The sequence below is a fragment of the Dipodomys merriami genome, unplaced genomic scaffold, assembly GCF_024711535.1.
Source record: "Dipodomys merriami isolate MVZ:Mamm:240054 unplaced genomic scaffold, mDipMer1.0.p SCAF_129, whole genome shotgun sequence".
Lineage (NCBI taxonomy): Eukaryota > Metazoa > Chordata > Mammalia > Rodentia > Heteromyidae > Dipodomys > Dipodomys merriami.
Genome location: NW_027202593.1, coordinates 743,885 through 768,354, shown reverse-complemented (window position 1 = coordinate 768,354; position 24,470 = coordinate 743,885). Strand labels below are relative to the sequence as shown.

Below are 24,470 nucleotides of genomic sequence, written 5' to 3'. Positions count from 1 at the left end.
CTTGTTAGAATCTTACAGCTACTTGTCACTAAACATTTTCAAGGCACTGTCATATGACTCCTTGAACTTGGCTCTACTTATGTCAAGTTGTAAGTGAGGAAATTAAGGCAGACAACTGAAAGGGGGGAAGGAGATGAGAAAAAGAAAGGGTGGAGGTGAGATGTGACTGGAGCACACGGCACTGCTCTGAATATTTCCCAGGGAGGAGTTGTAGTAAGAGCAATCATCACATCACATTGAAGACTTCCCCTAATTTAGCGATCTCCATTCATTCATTCACTGATTCTGTGGTAGTTTTAGAATATGTCCACAAACTGTGAGACTCATCTTCCATTGAGCAGTGAGCTCTGGGTCCCCTACTTGAATCTAAATGAGCCTTTGTGACTGTCTGAGCGTATGTGCAGTGGGGATGTCCCCACATTCTTGGGGGCACTTGTGCTTAGGTTTCGGCCACCGTGTTGTGTGGAAGCACAAGCAGAGGTCATCAGAAGATGTTCCAGCAAACTAGACCTACAACCCAGGCTAAGGCCATAACCAGTGACTAGCTTCATGAACCAGATCTATGAGCAAATGAGCCCTCTCCTGGTTCCAGGCCTCTGCACTGAGTCACTCCCAGCCTCTGAGTGTTTCCATAGGAGGCCCCAGACATTCTAAAGTAGACATAACCCATCTGGCCACCTCTTCTCTGAATTTCTAATGCAACAGAGTCAGGAAATCAAGTCTGGGTTTTTATGCAGGAAATGAATCCACTCATAGGTGAAGCCTGGAATCCAGGCACCATCGGCAGAGCTGGCTTATCTTCCCTTGTTCCACCATATTCCTCTAGTCTTTGCATCCCTACTCCACACACCCCAGTTTGCTCTTCTTACATAAGCATGTGGCATCTTCAAATTCCTGGATCTGTGCTGGTCCTATTCGCCATCCTGAGCTTCAGCATCAGAAGACCTAGGCTTGAATGCCAAATGGCCACCCAACAGCAGCAATTGACTTCTCTAATCCTCACCAGAAAATAGGAATGAAAACAGAGGCTGTTTGGGATTTAAGTGCCTGAAGTACTAAGTACCTGATATATAGTAAACACTCCATGAATATTACCTGTTATTATTAAGTCTCTTCTTTTTGCTTAAGTGTCTCTTGGCTATCAAGACTTACACACAACCTTTGTCGAAGCTTATGTGTCAATTTCTCTTGTAAAGACATCCCTGCCTATCTGACAAAAGTAATTTTCTCCTTCTATTATGCTCCCAAGTATACTTTTTTCAGTTCTCCATTATAGTTGACAAGTGATTCAGTGTATATGAGACCCACATTAGTCCCCACGTTCCTCCTCGAGGGAGAGGTTTAAGGCAAAGTCCTCCTACAAGTGTCTCTTGTGTATATATGTATAAATGTATATCTACATGCATATATGTAATGTCCAACCAAGTATCATAAAGAGAAGTGAAGAGTTGGTTATATGACTCTGGCAGGGCAAGACTCACATCACCAGTTCCTCATCCAAACACAACATCCTTTCTACTCATAAGAGACCTCTTCTCTGCCAGGTAACCGTAGCCACTCAGGAGGCTGAGATATGTCTACCTGTGGAGACAAATTCAGTGAGACTCTTATTTCCAATTAATCACACACACACACACACACACACACACACACACACACACACACACACACACACACACACACACACACACACACACACACACACACACACACACACACACAGAGCTAGAAGGGGAGCTTTGCCTCCACTCAGCCATAAGAGAAAGGCTGACTGAGAGCTAAAGCGCTGTCTGGTTAAGCCCCAGTACTGGCACAGAACAAGCAACCACCATGAGCCAAATAAGCCTTCCCTCTGTCTGCGTGGATTGTCCCAGGTATTTGTTATGGTGGTGGAATTGGACTAATGTTGCCCTTCCCCTTCACCTAGCCTCTGAGGGAGTCACTTGCTTCTGGCTTGCCTTTTCACACTGACTGTGACCAGTAACTTGACCAGCTCGCTCGGTCTCTTCCGTCCTGCTCCAAATGTGCACTAACTCTAGGGTTTCTCCTCTGCATCCTTGCTCTAGTTTCCCCCTAGACTCACATCATCTATTGGTCTGAATGTTTATCATCTTTGGATGGAGGGATTCTAAGTTGTCTGGGCCTTGGGACCAGACCTGCATACCTAATTGACTACTTAACATTTCCATGCAGATAGTGCACAGACATCTCAAATTTAACATGCTCTGAAGATCACTCTGGGTCTCCTCTGGGTAGGCCCTCCTAATCTATCTTCCTTATTGTGGTAAACAGTATCACTTTCCCTACAGATTACTAAAACCAGTAACTGGGAATTCACATTCCACTCTACCTAAGGCTGTCTAACTCGAAAACATACCTAATCTCCATCTCTGCTGATACCCCGTTCAGATAGGCCCTGGATAAATACGCATTTAACGAGCAAACAAATAGAGAAAAGATTAGAATGTTTGCCTACTTGAAAAACTCTGGAACAGGTAGCTGGGAGTTCTAAGATATGAGAAATTGATGTTGTTGCCAGCAGAGTAAGAAAACACTAAACTACAAGAATGCTAAAAATAAATGTTGGAAAGCTCTTCCCAGCTTCTGAGACAGGGAGGGAACTTGGGGGCTGATAAGAATCAAGGGGTCTAGGGTCCTGTTGAGTTCCCATAGGCGGGCAGGGAAAAATGCCCAGGCCGGACTGGGAGTGAACTCCCCTAGCGCCCATTGGCACCTACATCCAGCTGTGAAGGAGCCGTGCCTAGTCCATGGGGGCTGGTGGAACCTGTGAGTGGTTGGATCTGGTAGGAGGTTTGAGGTCACGGTGAGGGAGACTCTGGACTCCTCTTTTGCATGAAGTCACGGACAAGGTGGCTGATCTATACACTACTGCTGCTATCCTTCACCTTCTCTGTGAAAAAGTGAAGAAAAAAACACCTCTGGATTTCTCTTTCCCTAATCCAGCCCCTCCTCTCACCTTCATCGATGGTGCGATTCAAAGCACAAGCAGCGTGGGCATTTCCAAGGAGAAAGAAGATGGAGAGAAGCGACCTTTCACAGCCTTTCTTCTAGGCCGAAAGGGAAGCACACCTTCTCCAGGAAATCATGCCCCTCTTTACAGCACCTTACCAGGATCTGGCCCCAAAGCAATGCAAGAACCAAACCCTGACAGAATTGCTGAAAAGAGAGTTCTGAAGCCGAGGCATCCTGAGGGAAGGAGGCATCAATGCACCTTTCCTAAAAGAGAGAGGAACAGTGGAAGCCTGGTGTCTGCGCGTCCCACGGCCTTCTGGATAACAGCTCATTTTCTTTTTAATTGCCTCTGTACCAGACATGGACAGACTTTTTTCTTCTTGCGATTATCCCCTAAACAATACAGTGTAGCCACTCTTGGCACAGCATTTACATTATGGTAGATATTAATAGTCTAGAGATCACCCAAAGTCCGCAGGGGAACACGGGGAGGTTCCACACAAATAGGACACTATTTTACACTGCCAGGGTCCTGATGGGTCCTGGGCACTGAGTGTGCTCTGTACGCTTGGTGCTAAACCCAGGACCATCATCGCCTCCCTTGGGGTTGGAAGTCAGAGAGGGATAAGGGATGTGATTTCAACATGCTACGATGTAGTTTAGAACCCAGGGTAGTACTTAATATTATATAATATATGCATATGTGATCATATAAAATTATCTTTAAGAGAAAGAAGAAAAAGTGCAGACAAATCAGAGAGCCACAGGAAGGCAAAAAATGTAATGGTGGGCCTTCACACATAAAGATGAAAATGATTGAGTAAATACGAATCCTGGGCTTTCTGCTCCATAAATTCTCAGCTGAGTGCTACTGCCTAATGTCTCAGATTGCCATAGGCATAGCTCCATAGATTTTGTCTTTCTTTCAGCACAGAGAATAGATTTTTTTTGTGCTTACACATAAGCAGTACTATCCCATCCTAGAGTATCCCACCAGGAAAATGGAGCATAAAATTGCTTTCCTGAATTGTCTTTCTTTTAGCAAGTTATTTTCCAGTTTCCCCAGCATATCGCAAGGAGCACTTTTCATACCTTAGACCCCGAGGTGCAACAATATTATAAATGATGTGTTGGGAAAATGGTCTACTTTGGATCTACATGGGAGTTAATGACTTAATGCCTTTTAAAGAGCTGCATTTAAGTGTGTGTATATGAAGTTGTTATGGGAGAAACAAAACTTCACACCATCTACCCGTTACTAATCTAGTCTCAGAATACCTGGGGTGACAGCTCTTTGTGTAATTTCTTTCCTAGCTTAGTATGGTGCACTCAGTATACTGCAGATGTAGGCCTAGGTATCTATGTGCGTTTTTCTATCTAAAAGCTGGAAGACAGAAGAACATACACGATGCAGGAGTGGGGTGAGGCAGTGCTCACAGGTGCCAGACACTGGTGGCTCAGACTTGTAGTCTTGGGTACTCAGGAGGCTGAAATCTGAGGACTGAGATCCCAAGCCAGCCAGGGAAGGACAGGTCATGAGACTTTTATCTCCAATTAACCACCAAAAAAGCCAGAAGTAGAATTGTGGCTCAATGGTAGTTGGTCAGCCTTGAGCAAAAAAGGCTAAGGTATAGCACTCAGGTTTTGAATTCAAGCACCAGCGTGCACTCACACACACACACACACACACACACACAGACACGCACACACACACACACACACACGAGTGCCCATAGGGTGACACATCTTACAGGTGGACCTCCAATTTAGCTCTCTAGATACTGATTCAAAAAAGGAAAAGGAACTCATCAATTCACAGGACCTATAGGATAAATCCAATTGCTCAAGTGACTTTTGGCTACTTTTATCACCAAGACCAGACAAGGTTTTTTTCACCACCCCCTCAAGGTCTTACAACGAACACTATATAATACAGTGAGCCCCATATGCAAAATTTGTCTTTCCAACAGAACCAGTGAAAAGTCACAGCTAGTAGCATCTTACTGAAAGGTGATTTCATAATAACTCTGCAAGGGGTCTAGACTGTGTCATTAGCTCTTTCTTGATCAGTAATGTGCAAACAACAAAGAAAGTTGAAACTAGAAAACACTGCATCAATAAAATAGACCAGCTAATTGTGATGTAGGTAAACAGTTACATTTTGCCAATAAATGCATTACAGGTAATTCTTGAACAGTTTGAAAAGCTTTCTATTTCTTTCTCCTTAGAAATAAAAATATTAGGAAGGGGAAGAGGTCTAACTAATAGCACAAGAAGCAGCAGCCTATATAAATGACATCATTATCATCCTCATCACAAATGCTATTATTTCTTGGACCCTGATTTACTTAGCTCCCTACATATGCACTTTACATGAGCTACCTTTGTAATTCTCCCAGCATGCTATAAAATATTCTATTTTACAATAGTGAATGGAAGAAAAGAGAAAAGGAGCTAGAAGGGAGGGAAGGAAGGAAGGAAAGAAGGAAGGAAGGAAGGAAGGAGGGAGGGAGGGAGGAAGGGAGGGAAGAGAGGGAGGGAAGGACGGAAGGAAGGAAGGAAGGAAGGAAGAAAGGGAGGGAGGGAGGGAGGGAAGGAATGATATTAGAGATTAGAATCATTCATTCAACTGCCCAAATTACCACTAGCACCTAAGTGGCAGAGCTTAAATTTGACCCAGTTCTTGATTTTCCACTGTTCCCTGCACTTCTGCATTAACACAATTTAATTAGGAGAGATTCCCTCCCTGGTTTCTTGCTGTCACTGTCAATTTTGTATTACTTCCTTCCAAACACCACAGAGGAGTAAAAATTATTTGGAAAAGAACACCAGACGGCTGGTCCTTTACGTAGACCTAACACTGTAGCTGAGCAGCACAGCTTTGTCAGCCCCTCTGCTCCATCGGTAGTGACAGTAGTCTGAGTTCCTGGGTAGTCAAGTCCATAGTTCTGTTGACTAACACACTATTCAGTAAAAATTATGTAACTGCATTCCTTGAACCAGCCTAGCACTTCATTTTTGCGTTTGTGATTGGGGGTTGGGGTTGTACCGTGGATTTGTTTTCCTGCTTGTTTCTGTTCCAGTTCATCAGTGCTCTCCAAATCTAAGCCCGCCATGGCACAAGTACCCCAACTCCCACCCCAAACCAAGAGATGCCCCCAGCCCATGAAACCTTCAAGGAAAGCATCATTTGCAGGCATAAGATCCATAGTTCAACCTCAGAAAATACCCCCACAGAGACCTTGTCCATATAATTAACACTTGAGCGACAGCTCAGTTCACCTGAGCTGCTGAGGTTTTTCACTCCGTTCTGTATTTTAAAGACGTATCCATATGGAAATATGTAGAGCTGGCTGGTTTCCTTTGCCCCTGTGAATCGCTGCTTGCTATTCTTTAAAAACTATAGCTTTCCAAATCTTTTCCTTTGCTGGTGTACCTTTAAACTGCTCTCAGGAATTGTTTGTTTTGTTTTGGTCAGTTTGTCTTGCTATTACAAGCTTCTGCAGTGAGTATTTTCATGTCTAGTTGGGAAAATATGCAAGCTTTCTGGCATAGAAGCCAAGCTGGCTTCAGAGATTATTTCTTACTTTTACCATTAGTACAGGTTATCAAATTATGCTCCCGTGTGTACTCTGGTGTGCAGCATTGGATGAATTTCCTGTATCCCACATCCTTAGCTTTTGGTACTCTCAGTTTTTAAATATCTAGCTAGCTAGCTAGCTAGCTAGCTATCATCTATCATCCAATCTATCTATCATCTATCCTATTTATACCTATCTATGTACAGCTCTACCAATCTATTATCTACTTAATTACTTACTTAGCAGTACTGGCATTTGAACCTGGGTCTTGGGCTTACTAGACTGATATCCTACCACTTGAGTCACTCCACCATCTCCTCTTTGTGTTGGTTACTTTTTGAGAGAGGGTTTTGATTTATGCCCATGCTGGCCTGGACTGTAATCTTCCTATTTATTTTTCCCAGTGTCCCTGGGATGACGGGCATGTGCTAATTTACCCAGCCATTGGCCAAGGTGGATTCATGATCTATTATTACTTTTATCTTTTGCATGGGCGAGGCTCAAATCTTGATCCTCTGATCTCCCTCCCAAACAGTTAGGATTACAGACTTGAGACACTATAGCTGGACTCCTTTATTTATCTCATCTGATGAATGTGAGATACTTTTCATTGTGGTTTTGAAAGCCTTCAGGTTGTTTGAAAGCAGCTGGTGTGGTAGCTGTGTCACACCACAGCTTCTTCTACATGAAGTGGAGAGTGGGGGAGGGGAGGTCCTCATGAAGTCCCAGGGACCCCAGAAAGGTGAATCAGTTACTACTTGTTTTTGGAGCGCACATATTTAAAATACAAATGACTTACTGGTATTCATATTTTGACCAGTCATGCTAAATTCTTCCCCCTTCCTGCTTACCTTTCTCTATTTGGATCGGGCCGTGTCCTTCATGACACCTCTAGAGAAATGTCAAGATCAGCACCCACCAGTGTGGGAAAGCACTTGCTTGGACAAATTAGCCTCCAATTCTTCAGCTGCAAAACAAGAATAAAGCAGCCGTACCAGAGTTAATTGTATTGAAATTTAAACCTGCACAAAACCCCTAGCATAGGCTCGAAACACAACAGACATGGGAGAAATATCAATTCCCTCTTTTCTGACCCCTTCCATACCCTGTCACTCTGGGACCAGATTTCCCACCTTACCCAGTGCTTCCCACATTATGCAGTGCCTCTGGCGCTCCATGCTGGGGCTAGAATTCTGCCCCCCACCCCCCGACCCAAGGAAGCTTTCCTGGCTGCAGGCCCTGTGTGATCTCCATCAAAGTTGACCTTTCCCTTGTTACATTTGTGACCTGTCTAAGCTATTAGGTGGCAACCGACCAACTCAGTAGTACACTTTCTTAACCCAAAGAAATGACTATGGATGACAAGTTCAAGTACTATTGCAGGTGTCCAGGGAAGACACAGTATCTGTGGACAGGGGTGAGCTTTGATGTTCAATTGTAAGCAAGCGTCTTTGTCTCTGAAAGCCCCTAGGAGCAATTGATGTCTCACTTGTCCCTTAGACAAATGCTTCCTCCATGGCGGGCAGAGCCTTGGGTCCTAAAGACGGGACTATGAATACTCTTGATGGCTTTTGGTCTGAAATTGCCTGAGTTAAGACCTTTTCCTTTTCCCTTTCTTTCCTTTCCTCCCTTCCTTCTTTCTCTCCTTTTTCTTTCTTCCCCTCTCCTCTCCGTTTCTCCCTCTCTTTTTAAGATAGGGTCTCCTATGTAGCCTAGGATGCCTTGGGCTCTCCATACGTTGTGATCATAAGTCTTTGCCACCATGCCTAGTTTAAGATTCTTTTAAAGAAAGGCCGGGACTGGTGGCTCACACCTATAATTCCAACCACACAGGAGGCATGGGTAGGAGGATCATACCTTCCAAGCCTCATCCAGGCAGAAATTCAAGACCCTATTTAAAAATGAACTGAAGCCAAAAAAGGCCCAGGAGGATGGCTCAAGTACTAGAGCACCTGCCTGAGTTCAAATCCCTGCTTTACAAAATAAAATAAAACAGAAAGAGAAAGATGATATCAATGGCTGGTAGCTTGGATGATTGGCCATAAAACCTTTCATCTTCCAATTGCCACTTAAGTGTGCCCCTGTACAAGAATCTCCTCCAGGAAAAAGGCAGTTTCTGCTTGGTACCTGTCCTGTCCTTTACCCCTGAGCCCTCCGCTAGCTGGAAATACCTTTTCCTCTGGCATAACCACCTCAGCGGGGAAACAGAAGATCAAACACATTTCATCTTTGCCTTCCACGCTGGCCAGCGAGCGGGGTTCTGTGTTTAGGGCTGTGGGATCCAAAATCAGTCTTGTTGCTGTCATCACGTGGCTGTCTCTCCATAGGAGGCTGTGGGCCCGCAGGGCTAGCCATCTGACATATTCCTTTAGGTTTGCATGGAGACTAAAATACCATTTAAGTCTTCTTCCAACATTTCTCAAATCATGTGGGTATTACCGAGCATGAAATTATCAACCTAAAAACTCAATTTTCTTTGGGAAAAAATAAGAAAGAACATTTCTTTCTGTTAACGCTGAAATTTTTTCTCTCTCTCTCTTTTTTGAGTTCCCTCAATAACTTCATGATTGTGTACTGCTTAATCTTTGTGGATTAGGGTTGAATATTTTTTTTCACCTAGACTCCAATTTGCTCATAAATCTCTTCATTTTGCTTAATTTAAATGTTTTGGCCAACATCATGGTTTAATAATGAGAAATAAAATTGGAGCCTTAATGACTGCTAAGATGGGAATTTTCATTTCGTTTGGAAGTATTAGAGTTGTTAAAGGGGCGGGTATCCCATCAGAGAAGCCGCAAGTACCTTCGCAGAGTGTGCCAGATGCAGCTTGATATTATCCATTTCTCTATACCCAAGGCAATTCTCCAATACGATTACTTGGAAATCCTTCCAATCCAGCCCTGCTGACACCGACCTGATTGTTACGCCCCGATTGACTAGCTGGGAACTGTTCATTGAAGGGAGGCCATCTGAGAGGTCCCCGGCCACCCACGCATCCCTCATACATTGCCTGTCAAAGCCAGGGTCAGCCACTCAGCTCCAGTCAGCTTGGACACAAGCTGTCGGATACCTGAGGAGCAGAGAGTACTGGTATACGCCTCCCTGCAAAGAGTCAGAGAGTGTTTAAATAAGGTTGAAAACCCCTTTCTGGTAAGGTTACCATGGGAGAAAGACATCCACAACAAGGCTACCTAGATCTGAATTCTCTCCTTGTCCCCGAGCTGAGAGAGAAGACTAGTTGTGCAATTCTCCTATGAAAAGGGACGGTCTCTGGTTTCTTCTGCTTGTCTAGAATACAGCGGGTCTTCTGAGATGAGTGGCCTCAAGAAAAAGAAAGAAAGAAAGAAAAGAATGGGAACTAGCTTGCACAGACCCACGTGCTCCACTGGGGCTTACTGGAGGGTTAGAGAAAAACCACCTCAGATTCTTCCGCCAGGCCTCAGACCCTCTTTCCTCATCATGTACCACTTTTTTCTAAGCAGTGTCTTACAGTTGCTTATTTAATGTTTTCTCTCACACTTAGATTGATTAATCTTTGAAGCAACTTCTAATTGCCTCAAGAGAAAGATGCTTGTTTTATTGTATTTGTGTGTGTGTGCGTGTTTGTGTGATTTGCCTCATCAGCAATGGATCCATTCACTGCTGCAGCACCTACACACACAGGTGTATTGTGATGGTTTATGTCTTTCTTCCAGGGGCTCCTCAGAAGGATGCTACCTAATCTCTCTGCCTGTTGGTAGCTTTTGTTGGTATCTAGCTATATCATAGACTCACATACTTACAGTGACAGGGAATGGGTTGCTTTGTTTTGATCCTTATTACTTTGGCCTTCGGCCTCTCAGTAAACTACACAAGTAGTTCTAGAAACCACACAGAATGCAAAGCCTCTTGGCTTTCCCCCTCTGATGGCATGCATCTCATACCCTTGGCCGGGTCCACAAGCCTCCCTCCCTCCCACCGGCATACGCATACCGTCGACTAATACATGTTGATTGGTTTGAACTGATGAACTCTCATTTTTAGGCCTGGGTGAGGCTCTGACCACTTGCTTGAGAAGCCTTCAAGTATTTGAGTGCAGGTGCGAGGGTCTAGATCTACAAGAGCCTGATTTACTATCTGTTTCCACTCCATGGTTTTCTTTGATTACTAAACATTATTTTCTTAAAAGCCATAGGATCAGATGTTTACCTCAACCAAATAACTGTCCTGTGGGTTGGTATGGCTATAAGAAAATCTATTAACTCCCATTGCTTTTTTTTTTTTTTTTTTTTTTTTTTTTTTTTTTTTTTTTAGACCCTGGGTTCAATTCCTCAGCACCACATAAGCAGAAAAAGCCAGGAGTGGTGCTGTGGCTCAAGTGGTAGAGCACTATTCTTTTTTTTTTTTTTAATTTTTTTTTATTGTAGAGATACTATACAGAGGGTTACAGCTACATGAGTGAGGTAATGAGTACACTTCCACTTCCTCTTGAACATTGTTACCCCCTCCATTGTTTTCCCCCTACCATCCCCTCCCTCCCTCCCTTCCCCAAGGTTCTTTTTTTTTTTTTTTTTTTGATCGTGATTAAGTGATTACTTAATTTCCGGAAATTCACAGTATTGTGGAATAATGATGCTCATTTAAAGTCACAAGTTCATTCTAACTTTCCTGGAGCAAATTGTCTATCACAGTCTGTAATATATAACGGTGCTCATATGTTATATACCATATATGTGATCAGCAGCATGGGGATATTTAGTAGTGGTTCAACCAGATGAGTGGGAGTTCTTTGTTTCTTAAGTTCCCATTGCTTTTTAATAATGATAATAGACACAGTCAGAGACCCTAATTTAAAGATGTTTCTAGTTAAATTCCATCTCTGGGAATGTATGTAGCATCTCTGATGATTTTTGGGTGTTATAGACGCAGGTTGCTTTAGGAACTAATGTAAAATATTAGAGAGAAACCAAGTTATAAAAGCCAAGTAATTTATCTGTTTCAACAACAAAAAGCTAAAGCCTAGCTAATGAAAAAATCTGTAAACCTTCCAGGGTTTTCCTCTCTGTTGTCTCTGACTCTGTCTCCCTCCCTCCCGCCTCTCCCCCATACTTTCTGGAAATACTGGGGTTTGAACTCAGAGCCTTGTATTTTTCTCAGCAAGAACTCTATCATCCAAGCTGGACTTGAACCACGTTCCTCCCATTCTCAGCCTCCCAAATAGCTAGGATTACAGGCATGAACCAGTAGTGCCCAGTTATCTTCCATTTTTCTTTAGTCTGAACACTACCACTTAGGTAAATGGCAACATTTTTCTAAACTTGTCAAAACGGGCCAGACTTCCCTGTACAGTAAGCAGTCTAAATGCTAGGACTATAATTTGTTGCCTTTCAAACCACGCTGATGCATTCACATTTTTCAAAGTAAACTACCTAGGAGAAATTTGTAAGGAGGAACCAGAGGTTGATTTTGACAGTTTTTAGTAAAGAAGACCATGTTCCAACAAGCACCGCTTTGCTAGCCTTTCACTGAAACACATAAACCACGAACCAAGATCAGGAAATTTTATTTGGGGTAGAAACTGCTTTTTATTGGCTCGCTTTAGCAGTACTGGGGTTTGAACATAGGGCCTTGCTCTTGCTAGGCAGGGGCGCTAACACTTGATTCACACTTCCAGTCATTTCTGCTCTGGAGTATTGATACCATGGGGCCTCAATCCTCTTATTTTCACTTCTGGATGCAACTAGAATGACAGGCATGCACCACCATGCTCAACATAGGTAGACATGGGATGTTGTGGACTTTATTTGGCTCAGAATACTCATCTCCTGAGTAGCTAGGATTACAAGCATGAGTCATCAGGCCCAGCCCAGACATCAGTTATTTTTAGGATAATGAGGAGAGAAGGGAGAAGGCTGTTGGATTTTGCAGAGCTGACTTGGGAGCTGCAAGGCTGAATTCTAACTTTGGTGGAAACGAAGCCAGCTCCCTACTAGCCCCCAAACGTTACCGGCTTGCCCTCCGACAGGGTTCATGCCCAGTAAGATGGGCGGAGTCATAGTTTTGTTTATCACAAATGATGAAGTTGTTCTTTGCCTGGTTGCTTTAAATCACAGGCATATATATCCCTGTCACCGGGTTGTACTTCAGCAGCATCTTTATGTGCATTTGCTCTCAGCTGGGTTTGCCGCTCTCGTTCATGCATTCGTGCATGGGAAGGTAATGTGTGCCAGGACACCTTGGATGGGAAGGTGACAAAGGCAGGTCGTCTGCACTTCAAAGGCCCTCCTCCAGCAGGAGGGAGGAGTGGGGATAGTGCGGTGTCACACACACTCTAAGACAGAGGCCATAGAGAGGCTGGGGATGATCAGGAGAGGGGAGGCTCCCCCACTTGGGGATTCACAGAGGGCCGAGGGAGGGTGACCCTTAAGCTGGACCTAAACATGGCTAAGCTCTGGCAATGGAAGATGAACAGGAAGGGTGTTCTGGGCAGATGGCACAGCGAAGGCGCAGAAGAAGAGCCCGGGAAAAGCTGGTAGCTACACACGGTGGGGGGCGCCTGCAGTGGGGAGTGTGGAGGGGTCTGGAGAAGGTTGAAAGACCAGAGAAGAAGCCAGAGTTATCTGAACATCACACAGCCTTAGCAATCTACTGCTTGCTCTGTACACCCAAGCCAAGGTGGCCAGATTACAATGTCGCTTTTGAGTTCTGTACTCTCTTGGCCGATTAAACCCTACAACTGTCACCAAGTTCAATGTCAGGCCATTTTGGACAGGGTTCCCTGCCCAAGGTGGGCAGGGCTACGGGGAAGCCTGGGGCATAAACGGGGAGCCGCGGGACTCCCGTCCTCACCAGCTACCTTCCCTCATGCCGTGGCACACATCACCCACCTGCCAGTCCCTTCCTCAGGCTGGAAGACGGATGCCTGCCAGCTGGCCGGGGCGGGGGGCTGGGGGGGGCTTGCAGCGTCAGCTCAGACCAGCTACTGCTCTGCTGAGAGCAGGAAATGCCACCTCTCACCTCAGGCATCCATGCGCAGTCCAGGCAGAAATAAATGCCGTGAGAACGAAGCCAACGGAAGCCAGACTCGCCCCAGCAGCGCTGACGGGAAGCACTGGAGAAGCTGGAGAGGAACCACGGGCCTTTGCCTTTCGATATGCACACAAGGAACACTGCTGCACCACTATACATACTCATACCACATCACAACACGCATATGCCATCTTCGCATATACACACACCACACTTACACACTCATACACAGTACATACACCATGCTCCAACACATATACTCACAAACCCACTCATGAAATACAGATGCACACATGCCAACAAGAACCTATACGTCTGTGCTTAATTGCTACACGCACACCACATACCAGACAGACAGATGGGAACCTGCATGTCTATGCTGAACTCCTCTGCATGCATGCACATGCATGCATGCATACACACACACACATACACACACACACCTCCCATAAACCAGACAGACAGGAACAGGAATCTGGAACCTTCATGTCTATGCTGAACTCCTCAGCATACATGCACATGCATGCATGCGTGTACACACACACACATACACACACACATATACCAGACAGACAGACAGGAATAGGAATCTGAAACCTTCATGTCTATGCTGAATTTCTCTGTACATATATGCACAAACACACATACACACACACACAGTTGAGCTTACATAAAAGGAATGGGAAGCAGCCGAAAACCACGTCCCTGTACAGAACTACTTTCGTCTCTCCTTTGTGTGAAAGTCCATCAGCCTGCTGGCTACCACACACGCCATCTCACAGAGCAATGTGGCCTGCGACTCTTCTCACCTTTGCATCTAATCCAAGTTTCCCTGATTTAAAATGCTTTCCTAGCCCCTTTGGTGTTACAGGATTACAGATGGTATAGAAATAGAGGATCCATTCTGTTATTTTTAATGGAAAAGCCACTTACTTCCCACCCGGACTCCTGCTGTGAGTAACAGGATGGTTTAATGGGTTGAAAAGGAAGACAGTTACTGAATGTTCCTGGATGGGGGACTTGGGAGATTTTGTTCTGTATTAATTTCACATTGGTTCCACATCTTCAGTTCTGTATTCACGCTCCTTCCGCCCAATTTTAAAACTGATCCTTTCCCTAAGAAGAGCTCATAATCCACTTGAGAGAGTGTCATTGCTCGTTTGTCAGCCTTTTTGTATGCTGTAGGGCAAAGCTGTCTGTCTCTGTGAAAAATTTCACTAAGACAACCTACAAAAGCCTAGGGATGGGGTAGTATTGAGACTCTAAATAACATGGGCAGAGAAACAGAAGAAGCGTCATAGCAGAGCCCGAATTCCTCCAAAAGATATGGCGTGGTGAGGGCAGGAGAACTCTAGCAAAAACAAACCATCTGTGTGTGTGTGTGTGTGTGCGCGCGTGCGCGCGCGCATGGGCGCACACATGCGCACATGTGTGCATGCGCCAGTACTGGAGCTTGAACTTAGGGATTTGTGCTTTGCCATTCAAGTCTGATGCTCTACCACTTGAGCCACAGCTTCACTTCCAGCATTTTGCCGGTTAACTGGGAGATAAAAGTCCCATGGATTTTTTCCTCCCCCAGGCTGGCTTTGAATCATGATGGACAGATCTCAGACTTCTGAGGAACTAGGTTTACTGGTGGTAAGCCATAAGTGCCCATCTGACAAGCCATCTATTGTCAGAGAAGGACTGAACTCAAGATGATCAACTCTTTTCATCCCAAGGGATATGAAACAAAATCCTGTTTGCCCAGACATCAGAAACATAAAGTGATTTCTGCACTCAACCTTGCCTTGCTCTCCTTACCACCCAGGACCTGGAGATCCTCTGAGCTTCTACACAGCCTACAGAGCCACACCATTTGCTCCAGCTCTTTGTTCTTTTGTGGATGTCTTTCACTCTTTCTGACAGGTAAGTCTTGCCCTCCCATACAGACTGCTAATCTCATTATTTTCCACCAAATCAAATGAGGTGCTGGTAGCTAAAGGGGGGGAGGGGGAAAGGGGAGATGTCACCATCACGCAATATCTTCTATCCATCTTCCCCTTCAACATCTCTGAGGTAGCCAAGGATGACATTAGATGAGGCACAAAATGCAGAACGGTAGGCAGGATGCTTTGGCAAAATTTTCTAATAGGAAAATCTTTCCATGTTCATATTTGACCCCCACCTACCGTAATACAGAACCAAGGTCTGCATTAAGATCTCCTCTGCAAATAGGATCAGGTCCCCTGCCGTGCTAGCAGTACAATGCACCCTTGTCCCTGACAAGTTTCACCAAAGCCCCAGCCTGGAACCAGGCGTACACGTGTATACATGATTAACATACGGTCATACTGAACACTCAGCTTCCATCTGTAGTCAGAGAAGTCGTTTTCTATTGCATCATCATTTGTAGACTTCCTTCTTCCCTGATTCCAGCACAACTTCGATGATTCGTTTCATGGTAGCATTGGCATTTATTTTTCATCCATCCTTCGGATTTGAAAGCTAGTGTGAAATCAATAAACTGTCAATGGTAGACTCCTAACAGTTGTGCCAGGATTCTCTTCTTCCCTACTTGCTATTAAATGACAGCTGAAACCACTTGGGTTGTTTGTTTTTGTTTTCCTTCCAGGTTATGATTTTCTTCCCTGGAGGAAGAATCTTGTGAAAGTATGTCATAAGCAGTCTTTGAGGCACACAATTTTAATGCCCTTGAGGGTATTCTGAAGTTTGGCCCTGGTGTGGGATTTGCCTGTGAGGAGAATGTCACCTTTGTTAGAAAGGGATGGGAATTACTCAAATCTCAAGGCAACTTAAGATTCCATTTTTTTCCTATTGAGAAGGCCCCATAGGAAGTACTAGCTTTAAGCAAAATCTTTATGAAAAGATTCCTTCTCTTCATTCTCCAAACAGGCCTCTTTGTTACTCACCAAAGAGGGCTGACAACCAGTGGAGGAATCAAATCTCCCTTATCACGTCCAGACTGGTTTACCTTGATGTGTGTACCCGATTGGTAGGAAGGTAACAAATCATTCTCTCAAGCTGTACTCCAGCCACCAGTCCGCTGCGTCCAAAATACTCCCCAACCCTTTTCTGGTCTCACACAGCACAGGGAAGTCCCCCTTGGATTCCACAAGAAAATTCAACTCCTTGGAATCCAAAACTAATCAACGTTCACAGAGCGGCCCCAAGTGGATTGGTTATCATGATATTTCAGTCTCACCTAACCAATAAGAGGGCGGCTGGCCCGTCCCCAGGATGAATATCCTCATATGAGCACTGGCTGCAGAGGAAGCCAAAAGATTTTCGGCCATCTACACGCTCAACTTACACCCCACCTGGGTTCAGAGGCAGAGATCTGGTGACGGTTGGGGCCCTGTAGAGCAATTAAAAGAAATAAAGCAAAGTATTATATTTTAATTGATGTAATCTTCAAGCTCCCCGTGGGATCTGGGCTGTTATCTGACTAGAGTTACTAGAGGTATCAATAGATGGCTATTCACCGAAGAGTGCATTTAGGAAGACAAAACCCCAGAAATCCTGAACTTCATTAACATGTGTATTTCTCCCCCCCCCTTTTTTGGTGGGGAGCAGGTGGGGGTGGGGGTGGTGGCTGGCTCAAGCTCCCAGGACTAAAAATTGAAATGTCACCTAGACTCTTCTGAGTTGTGAACAAAGAATGGAAGAGAGTGGGGGAGTGTGGGGGGGGGGGGAAGAGGGAGAAGAGAGAGAGGAAGAGGGAGGGAGAGAGAGACCGAGGGGGAGACACACCTGTTTGTCGGGCAGGCAATTGCAGCGACCCACCCTTGCCACACCAAAACATCTCTTACCCGCTGCTAACATTTCAGGGTTTGTTTCTGTTTTATTGTAAATATTCCAGTTGAAGAAAGATAAACAGACAAGAAAAAACTGTTTTTGTTTGTCTGGTTGGTTTTTACAGTACACACAGAGTCCATAGAAAATAGACAATGGAAAAGAAAGCCGACAACCGACAGATTAAAAAAAGAAAAGTGGAGACAAACCAAGAATGAGAAGGAGCTGGTGGCGAATTCACGCAGCAGCAGGAGGGAGGCGCGGGGCTGGGCTGGTGGCTGAGACAAACTGCCTGGTGCTGTCAGGTTTATCTTCATTCCACGCGGTGAAGGAAGGAGACTTCATAAATGATACATGAGGACATTCATTTCTCCCATCCATTAAAAAAAAAAAAACTTTGCTATTGATCAAGAGAGCCTGCTCATAAAAATGAGATTTAAAAAGAAAAAAGAAGACAAACAAAACACCCCTTCCCACTGTACATGTTTGGTGTGGCCGGAGAGAATCGGAAGTGAGAAGAAGTGTGGTATGTGCTACAGGCCGGGCAGCATGGCACCGCTGAGATGTGTGGGCAGGTGGCCTTCTGGTGCCCTTCCCACCGAATCCACATTTCTCCACAAGGCTTGAGGTGAGGTTTAAAAAAAATACTCAAGTGTCCCGCACAGCTTGCTGTCATTGGAAGGTTAAAGAGACAAAGGATTCGAGTTCATGAGCGAGGTCAGTTTAGGACCATGCTGGCATCCTGTGGAGGAATGACCAGGGTCCACAGGGCCCGCGGGATGCCAGCTCTAACTCGCTGTCCCGGCACAGAGAGGATGCCGGACTCCCCAAATGACAAAAACATGGAATTCAGCTTGCCTGGCCCCCAGCGTCCCTAATTTATACACTTAGAACAGAGGCATTTATACACTTGGAACAGATGCAACATGAGGACAACTCGACTCAAGTTGGCTGCGGCGGCCGGTGGTGGAGATGGAGATGGAGGTGGCGGCGGCGGCGGTTTGTTTCTCTCTCTCTCCCTCTGAATTGTCTTCAGTTTACAATCAGAAATTGCATAGAAATTGTTTTCCATCAGAACACGGAAACTCTGCGTGAAACGCTGCTCCCCCACTCCACCCCAGTGTCAGAGCTATGCTCTGGACATGCCGACTTCCCACCAGCAGAGCCGGTGATGGCATCCCTGGACCACAGGGGAAGCACTGTAACTCCTTGTCTGTGGATGCAGGAGAAGTTCAAAGCATTGCCAAAAGCCACACAAGGGGGCCACTGCCCACACTGACACCAGGACTCCTGGTTCCTAGTTCCCGGGCCTGTGACTGGCTGAGACTCCACCTCTCTCCAGGAACCTGTCGGAATACTCTCCATTCCATAAGGGCTTTCCATTTCATGGACATATACACACACACGCACACATACACATATTTATACCCAGTCTCATGTGTGATAGTGAGAAACCCTCCAATCCATGACAGCCCTGGGGATGGGGCTTTGCAACCCTGCCAAGTTTGGTTAAAAAAAAGAGATACAGTTGTTTTACCAACACACATACACACATACACACACACACACACACACACACACACACACACACACACACACACGCCTGTCCTGACTCCTCTGTGAGCTGGCATCACACTGCCGGCAAAGCCAGGGCCTGGCCTGGGAATGGCACCTACCCCCTCCCCGCTGCACAGGGCCTCCCCATGCTTTGGCAGGTGTTTCCCTTCCCTCTCTGGCTTCAGAGAGCTCATCGCAAAAGACCAAACCCGACCTTGGACCGGCGAAAGTCAAGTGCAAGAAAACATATCAGCCCTGGAAACCCCAGGCATGTCGAGGGCTCTCTGATTAAACGATGGGTGCCTTGCTTTGGGAAGTTTTTACAGAATTAACCGGATGCAGCGTTAATCGAGACTCTCCTGGTTCACAAGCCCTTCTTCTGCACTCGGGATGGGGGGGGGTCCCCACTCCCACAGGAACCCGGGAACTTCAGCACCTCAAGTCTGACACACTGGGGACTCCATCCTAAAATTCAGGACAAAGGAATAAAGGAATGAGGGTCATTTAGCTTTCCATCCCTACTTCAGCCATCCCCCCTCCCCAATCCAACCAAAAGGCCACAAAACAAGAGGACAGAACTGAGAAGCAGGAAAGGGAGAGAGGGGAGCAAAGAACAGAACAGGAACACAATTATACAAATCCAGAAAAGAAAAAAAAAAACTTCCCTGTTGCGTTTAATTTTTTTTTCCAGTAAGAACTAGACCCAGGGTACAACAACCCCCCCCCCTCAACCCCTCCGTGGGGGCGTGAGGAGAAGAAGGGGTGCAGTGGGAATGCCATCAGTTCCTTGCACCCCAGACCCGTGTGATCTGGGCAGAGGACAGGCCCACGGAGCCACGGGGCCTGGGCACCCCCCTCTCCCCAGCCACTGGCGGGATGCGCACCCCCCGATCAGGCAGGGGGGTGTCTCCGATCGCTCGTGGCTGGATCCCAAGTGTGGGGAGGGCCCGGTGGGCCTGCGCGGGCCTGCGCCTCGGGGTGGGGCCCCGGGCTGGCCTGTCCTGGCTACTCGGGCCCGCTGCTCGTGGTGGTCTTGTCCCAGTCCAGGCTGTCGTCGCTGCGCGCCGGGGAGGGCCGCGCGCGCAGGCCCTGGAAGCGCCGGCACTCGGGGCACACGCGCACGTGCGTGCAGCCGCGCGCCACCAGCGCCGCCTCCTGCGCCAGTCTCTGCGCCAGCTGGTCGGGCGCGCCCGCGCCTCCGCCGCCGCCTCCGCCGCCGCCGCCGCACAGCTCCCCGTTGCTGAGCGTGGCGGTGCCCCGGGGCCTGCGCTGCAGCGGCGCCGCCGCCTGCTGCTCCTCCTCCTCCGGGACCGGGGGCCCGGCCCGCGCCGGCCCCGCGCGCCGCCGCCGCGGGTGGACGCTGTCCTGACACAGGATGATGCTCCGGAGCTCGGCCATCATCTCCTGACACACGGACACCTAGGGGACGGACAAGGAGGGGAGTGTCACAGGCGGCCTGGGTCCCCACGGGGGTCCCCCCCATGCCCATGATGAGGGACAGGGCCTGGAATCCCGGCCTGCAAGCTCACCCTGGACCCCAAAGACGACCTCACCACCAGCTCAGTGACAGGAGTCTGAGAAAGAAGCTCCCTTGTGTCCACAAACCACCCGCTTTCACCCAAAGGTTAACTCATTTTTAAATCAAAACATTTTTGGGAGGGGTTGGGTAATACTGGGGTTTGAACTCAGGGTTCTGCGCTTTGCTGATGGGGCCTGAGCGATACCATTGGATGGATAGCTCTCGGTCCTTCTAGCTGAATTCTGGGAGAGAGTCTTGAGCGTTGTGCCCCTGGTCAGCTTTCAATGGCATTCTGACGGTTGGAGATGGGGTCACAGGCCTGAGCCACCGCCGCCCACCCACCGCCCACCACCCCAGCTCTTGGCTCTGTGAGTGAGCTGGCTATGGCTGGGGATGATGTGTTCTTTAACTAAAACAAGGGCCACCACCCCTACTCTTATTTATTTATTTTGCTGGTCCTGGGGTTTGAACTGAGGGCTTAGGCTCTCTCCCTGAGCTTCTTTTTGTGCTCAAGGCTAGCCCCCTACCACTCGAACCTGGAACCTCAGCGCCACTTCCCACTTTTTCTCAATAGTTTACCTGAGATAAAGAATCTTATGGACTTTTCTGCCCAGGCTACCTTCAAGCTGTGATCCTCAGATCTCAGCCTTCTGAGTAGCTGGGATTACAGGTGTGAGCCACCAACATCCAACTCACCACTATTCCTAAATCCACAATCACCTAAGGTAAAATGCTTGGCTCAAGTCATGTATCCAACCAAATATTTTAGATTTGAGGAATGTAATCAAATGCACCAAGGTGTACCACACACCCAGTGCTGTCTGGGGCAAACTATATTCAAGCACAATGCTATTTCTATAGGAAAATGTGTGTGTGTGCATTCATATTGTTATTTCTACAGGAAAATGTGTGTGTGTATACACTGAGTGAGGCAAAAGACCATGAATGCTCATCATGTTTTTGTGGCTCCATGCATTTACATCAAACTCACAAAGAACTTGGAATCTTCCAAGTTGTGTGGCTTTGAGGACTATAGGTGAAGAACCATGGGCCTGCATCACTATTAATTACAATTATAGCTCTCTCACAGGTGTGCAGGTGGCGCCTCAGACAGGCTCTACATCTTGGGAATAATTGAGCAGTAAATTGCTGGCTGAGACTTTGAACTTCCGTCTATGCAACTCCAAAGCCCAGGAACCTTCTTATGAGTTCTCATCCCTGAGCTGAAAAGGAAACTCTCCAGATCCATAACAAAAGACGCTTCTTGTTCTTCTATGCTCTCTCCCCTCTCAAGTGCAGTATCTTGAAGAGACTTAATGGAAGGACTGAGGTCAGATTCTCCATTAGTAACCACACACACACACACACACACACACACACACACACACACACACACACACACACACACACACACACACACACACACACACACACACACACACACACACACACACACACACACACACACACACACACACACGTGCGCGTGCGCTTCTATAAAGCTTTGTTGTACACAGAACATTTTCACATGTGTATTTGTTGGGCTGTATCAAGAAGAATCTAGAAGCCTGTGAAGTTAGCACCCTTTCAGGGTATGCATGGTCAATAGGTGATAGAACATCGCTCAGGTCTCCTCCTCTGGGGTGGGGAGGGGGGTTTCTCTCCACGGCTCTGTACCAGGTACCATCCTTGGGGAGTCCACAGGTCCTGCCTGAAATACCTCCAGAGCCTGTGGATGTCACCCAATTGCCAGCACACGACACACCCTTTGGAACTTACCTCAGTTGCTTCTGAGTGTCTAAGAGTCCACAAAAACTCCAACATAGCCATAAAAATGGCCACAATTAAGCCACAGATAAGAACCACAAAGATTCCACCAATATTCTCCATTCCCAGACCTGTAAGAGAATAGATACAAATGAACATTAGAGCAGGAAGACATCAGTTAGCAACAAGGCAAATGCCACAGCTCACAGCTTCAGTCTTGTAGATTGTCTAGACTCCCTTTCTTGGAAGAGATTTTGTTATTCATGTTAAAACAAAATAAAATGGGTGTTTGGAGCAATATGGGAGGCAGGGAGGAAGTTCTAGATATTGTAAAATAATGTCTGGGTATGGGAAGCAGCAATCAGCCTGGGAAACAGGCCCAGGCCAATCCTGAAGGAGCCTTTAGTGATAGGACATCAAAATATCCATGAATTCTAAAATGGTTTATCAATGTTCTTAACATTGAGCTTCTATGATGTAAAGCAACTGTTCTGACTCACCACGGATAGAACACATTATACTTAAGAGGGTCAACGTGTTACAGGCTGAGCATCCCTGAGCTGAAAATCCAAAATCTAAAACTTTTTCAGCATGAATTTAGTGCCCCCAAAGTTTCTGACTTAGGAACATTTCATGTTTAATTAGGAAACATTTTTTAAAAAATTACAAACTTAAAAAAAACTCTCACTAGACTGATTTTCAACCATGGTTCCCATTGCATTGGCCGGGAAGCTTGCTAGAAATAGAAATTCCAGGTAACCAGACCCCTTTCTCAGGCATTTGAGAAACCAGACTTTAGAGGACGTGTCCTGACAAGTGACATGTTGGTTCCACAAGGACCACAATCATAACTCAGACGGTGTCTTTTATCTTGGAAAATGGCGACGCCCTGTGCACGCCGGCAATCTCCCACATCCCAAGGCTGGCCTGGTCATCAAGGAACATGGCGCTATGTGATTGTCCAGCCAACTTCTCACCAGATGCGTCCCAGTGAGGAACAGAAATCAAATGCTACCTTCCACACCTAGGAAAACTAGAAAAATAGCTCTGCCTGGCCATTTTCTCTCACAAATCCCCAAGTGATTTAAAATAATACAGCTTGAGAGACGTGCCAGCTTCTCTGAGAATCTGCTGACAATGGTTCCAAGAGTTCACACGATAAATTCATTTTTACACAGGCCATATGTTCTGGTTTGCAGACCCACACGTACGGTCAACTCTTGTGCCTTGAGCAAATAAATGCAGGTGCTCCTATTTTGAATAATCCAAGGGAGTCATTCTTAAGAGGAAGATCCTTTGGGTTTTTGAGCCCATTTCTCACTCACCAGGGCCAATTGGATAAAAGAGTCTTTGATTGTGGGAGCATGTCTTGGAACCCAAGAGGTTTGTAGGCCGGTGCTACCTCCAGTGGGTCAGGGGTGGTAAGAAAGGAGGGAGAAGGGTATGTCCTAGGAGGACCTGTCTTTCCAGCTAGCCTTTGCCAGTGGTGTGGAGCTCCCAGTGGTAAAGGATGCCGCCTACTCAGGTGTTGGGAGACCCCGGACTCCCCATCCCTAGGGTAGCTCTCCATCAGAAGGAAGGACTAGGAGTCCCTCAAAGGACATCCCCTTCTTGTTTCTGGAGACGGTGTTCTTCCCGCCCTCTGGCCCTGTCACTTCCGCTGTTGCTGTGTCCCCTGCCTCCTCTCTGTCACTTGCCACCCATCTTTTCCTCCCAAGTGGCTCTTTCCACTCATGTCTCTCCTTTCTTAGGAAAAAAAGAAAAACTCCCTTTCTGTCTAATCAACATCTTTCTTTCTTCCATGGGCCAGATTTTTAGGAAGATCTGTCTACATCAGAAGCTCTTTAAGACAGTCTGAAAGTCCTTTCAATGTGTATCCTGGAAGAGCCTCTCCCACTCAGAAGCAGGTAGAAGAAAATGTGTCTACATCTTGGGTAAAACTTCAGTTTCGAAATGTTGTCTCTCTACATTACTGAAAGGCAAGAAATAGTCAATCATAGATAGCCCTTGGCTGTGATTTCTCAGCAATCACCGTGCATACCAGGGAATGCTTGCAAAATGAGAAAAACCTGACCCCACCCCCACAAATGTTTCTAAATGTGATAACATTTTTATGAATATTAAATTTAAAAATTAATGAAGTTGAAACAATGTTCCATTTTGGAGATATTTAATTAAACATGTCTTAATTTAATTTTGCAGGTTTCCTTTTGCATTTGGAAGCCAATCTCTTTCCCCGCCCCCACCCCAAGGCCCAGCTCACATAGAAT

The 24,470-nt window shown here is 46.3% G+C and overlaps 1 protein-coding gene across 1 annotated transcript in view; it reads right to left on the bottom strand.

Annotated features, from left to right (window-relative positions):
* Positions 1-19,840: 19,840 nt before the first annotated feature.
* Positions 19,841-24,470, bottom strand: part of LOC138824434 (glutamate receptor ionotropic, kainate 4-like) — a 301,452-nt gene continuing 296,822 nt past the window's right edge. The window contains exons 20-21 of the mRNA XM_070018282.1: positions 22,213-22,331; positions 19,841-20,333 (exon numbers count right to left, since the gene is read on the bottom strand). Coding sequence (XP_069874383.1) covers positions 19,920-20,333; positions 22,213-22,331 — 533 coding nt within the window. The 3' untranslated portion in view covers positions 19,841-19,919. The remainder of the gene's footprint in view (positions 20,334-22,212; positions 22,332-24,470) is intronic.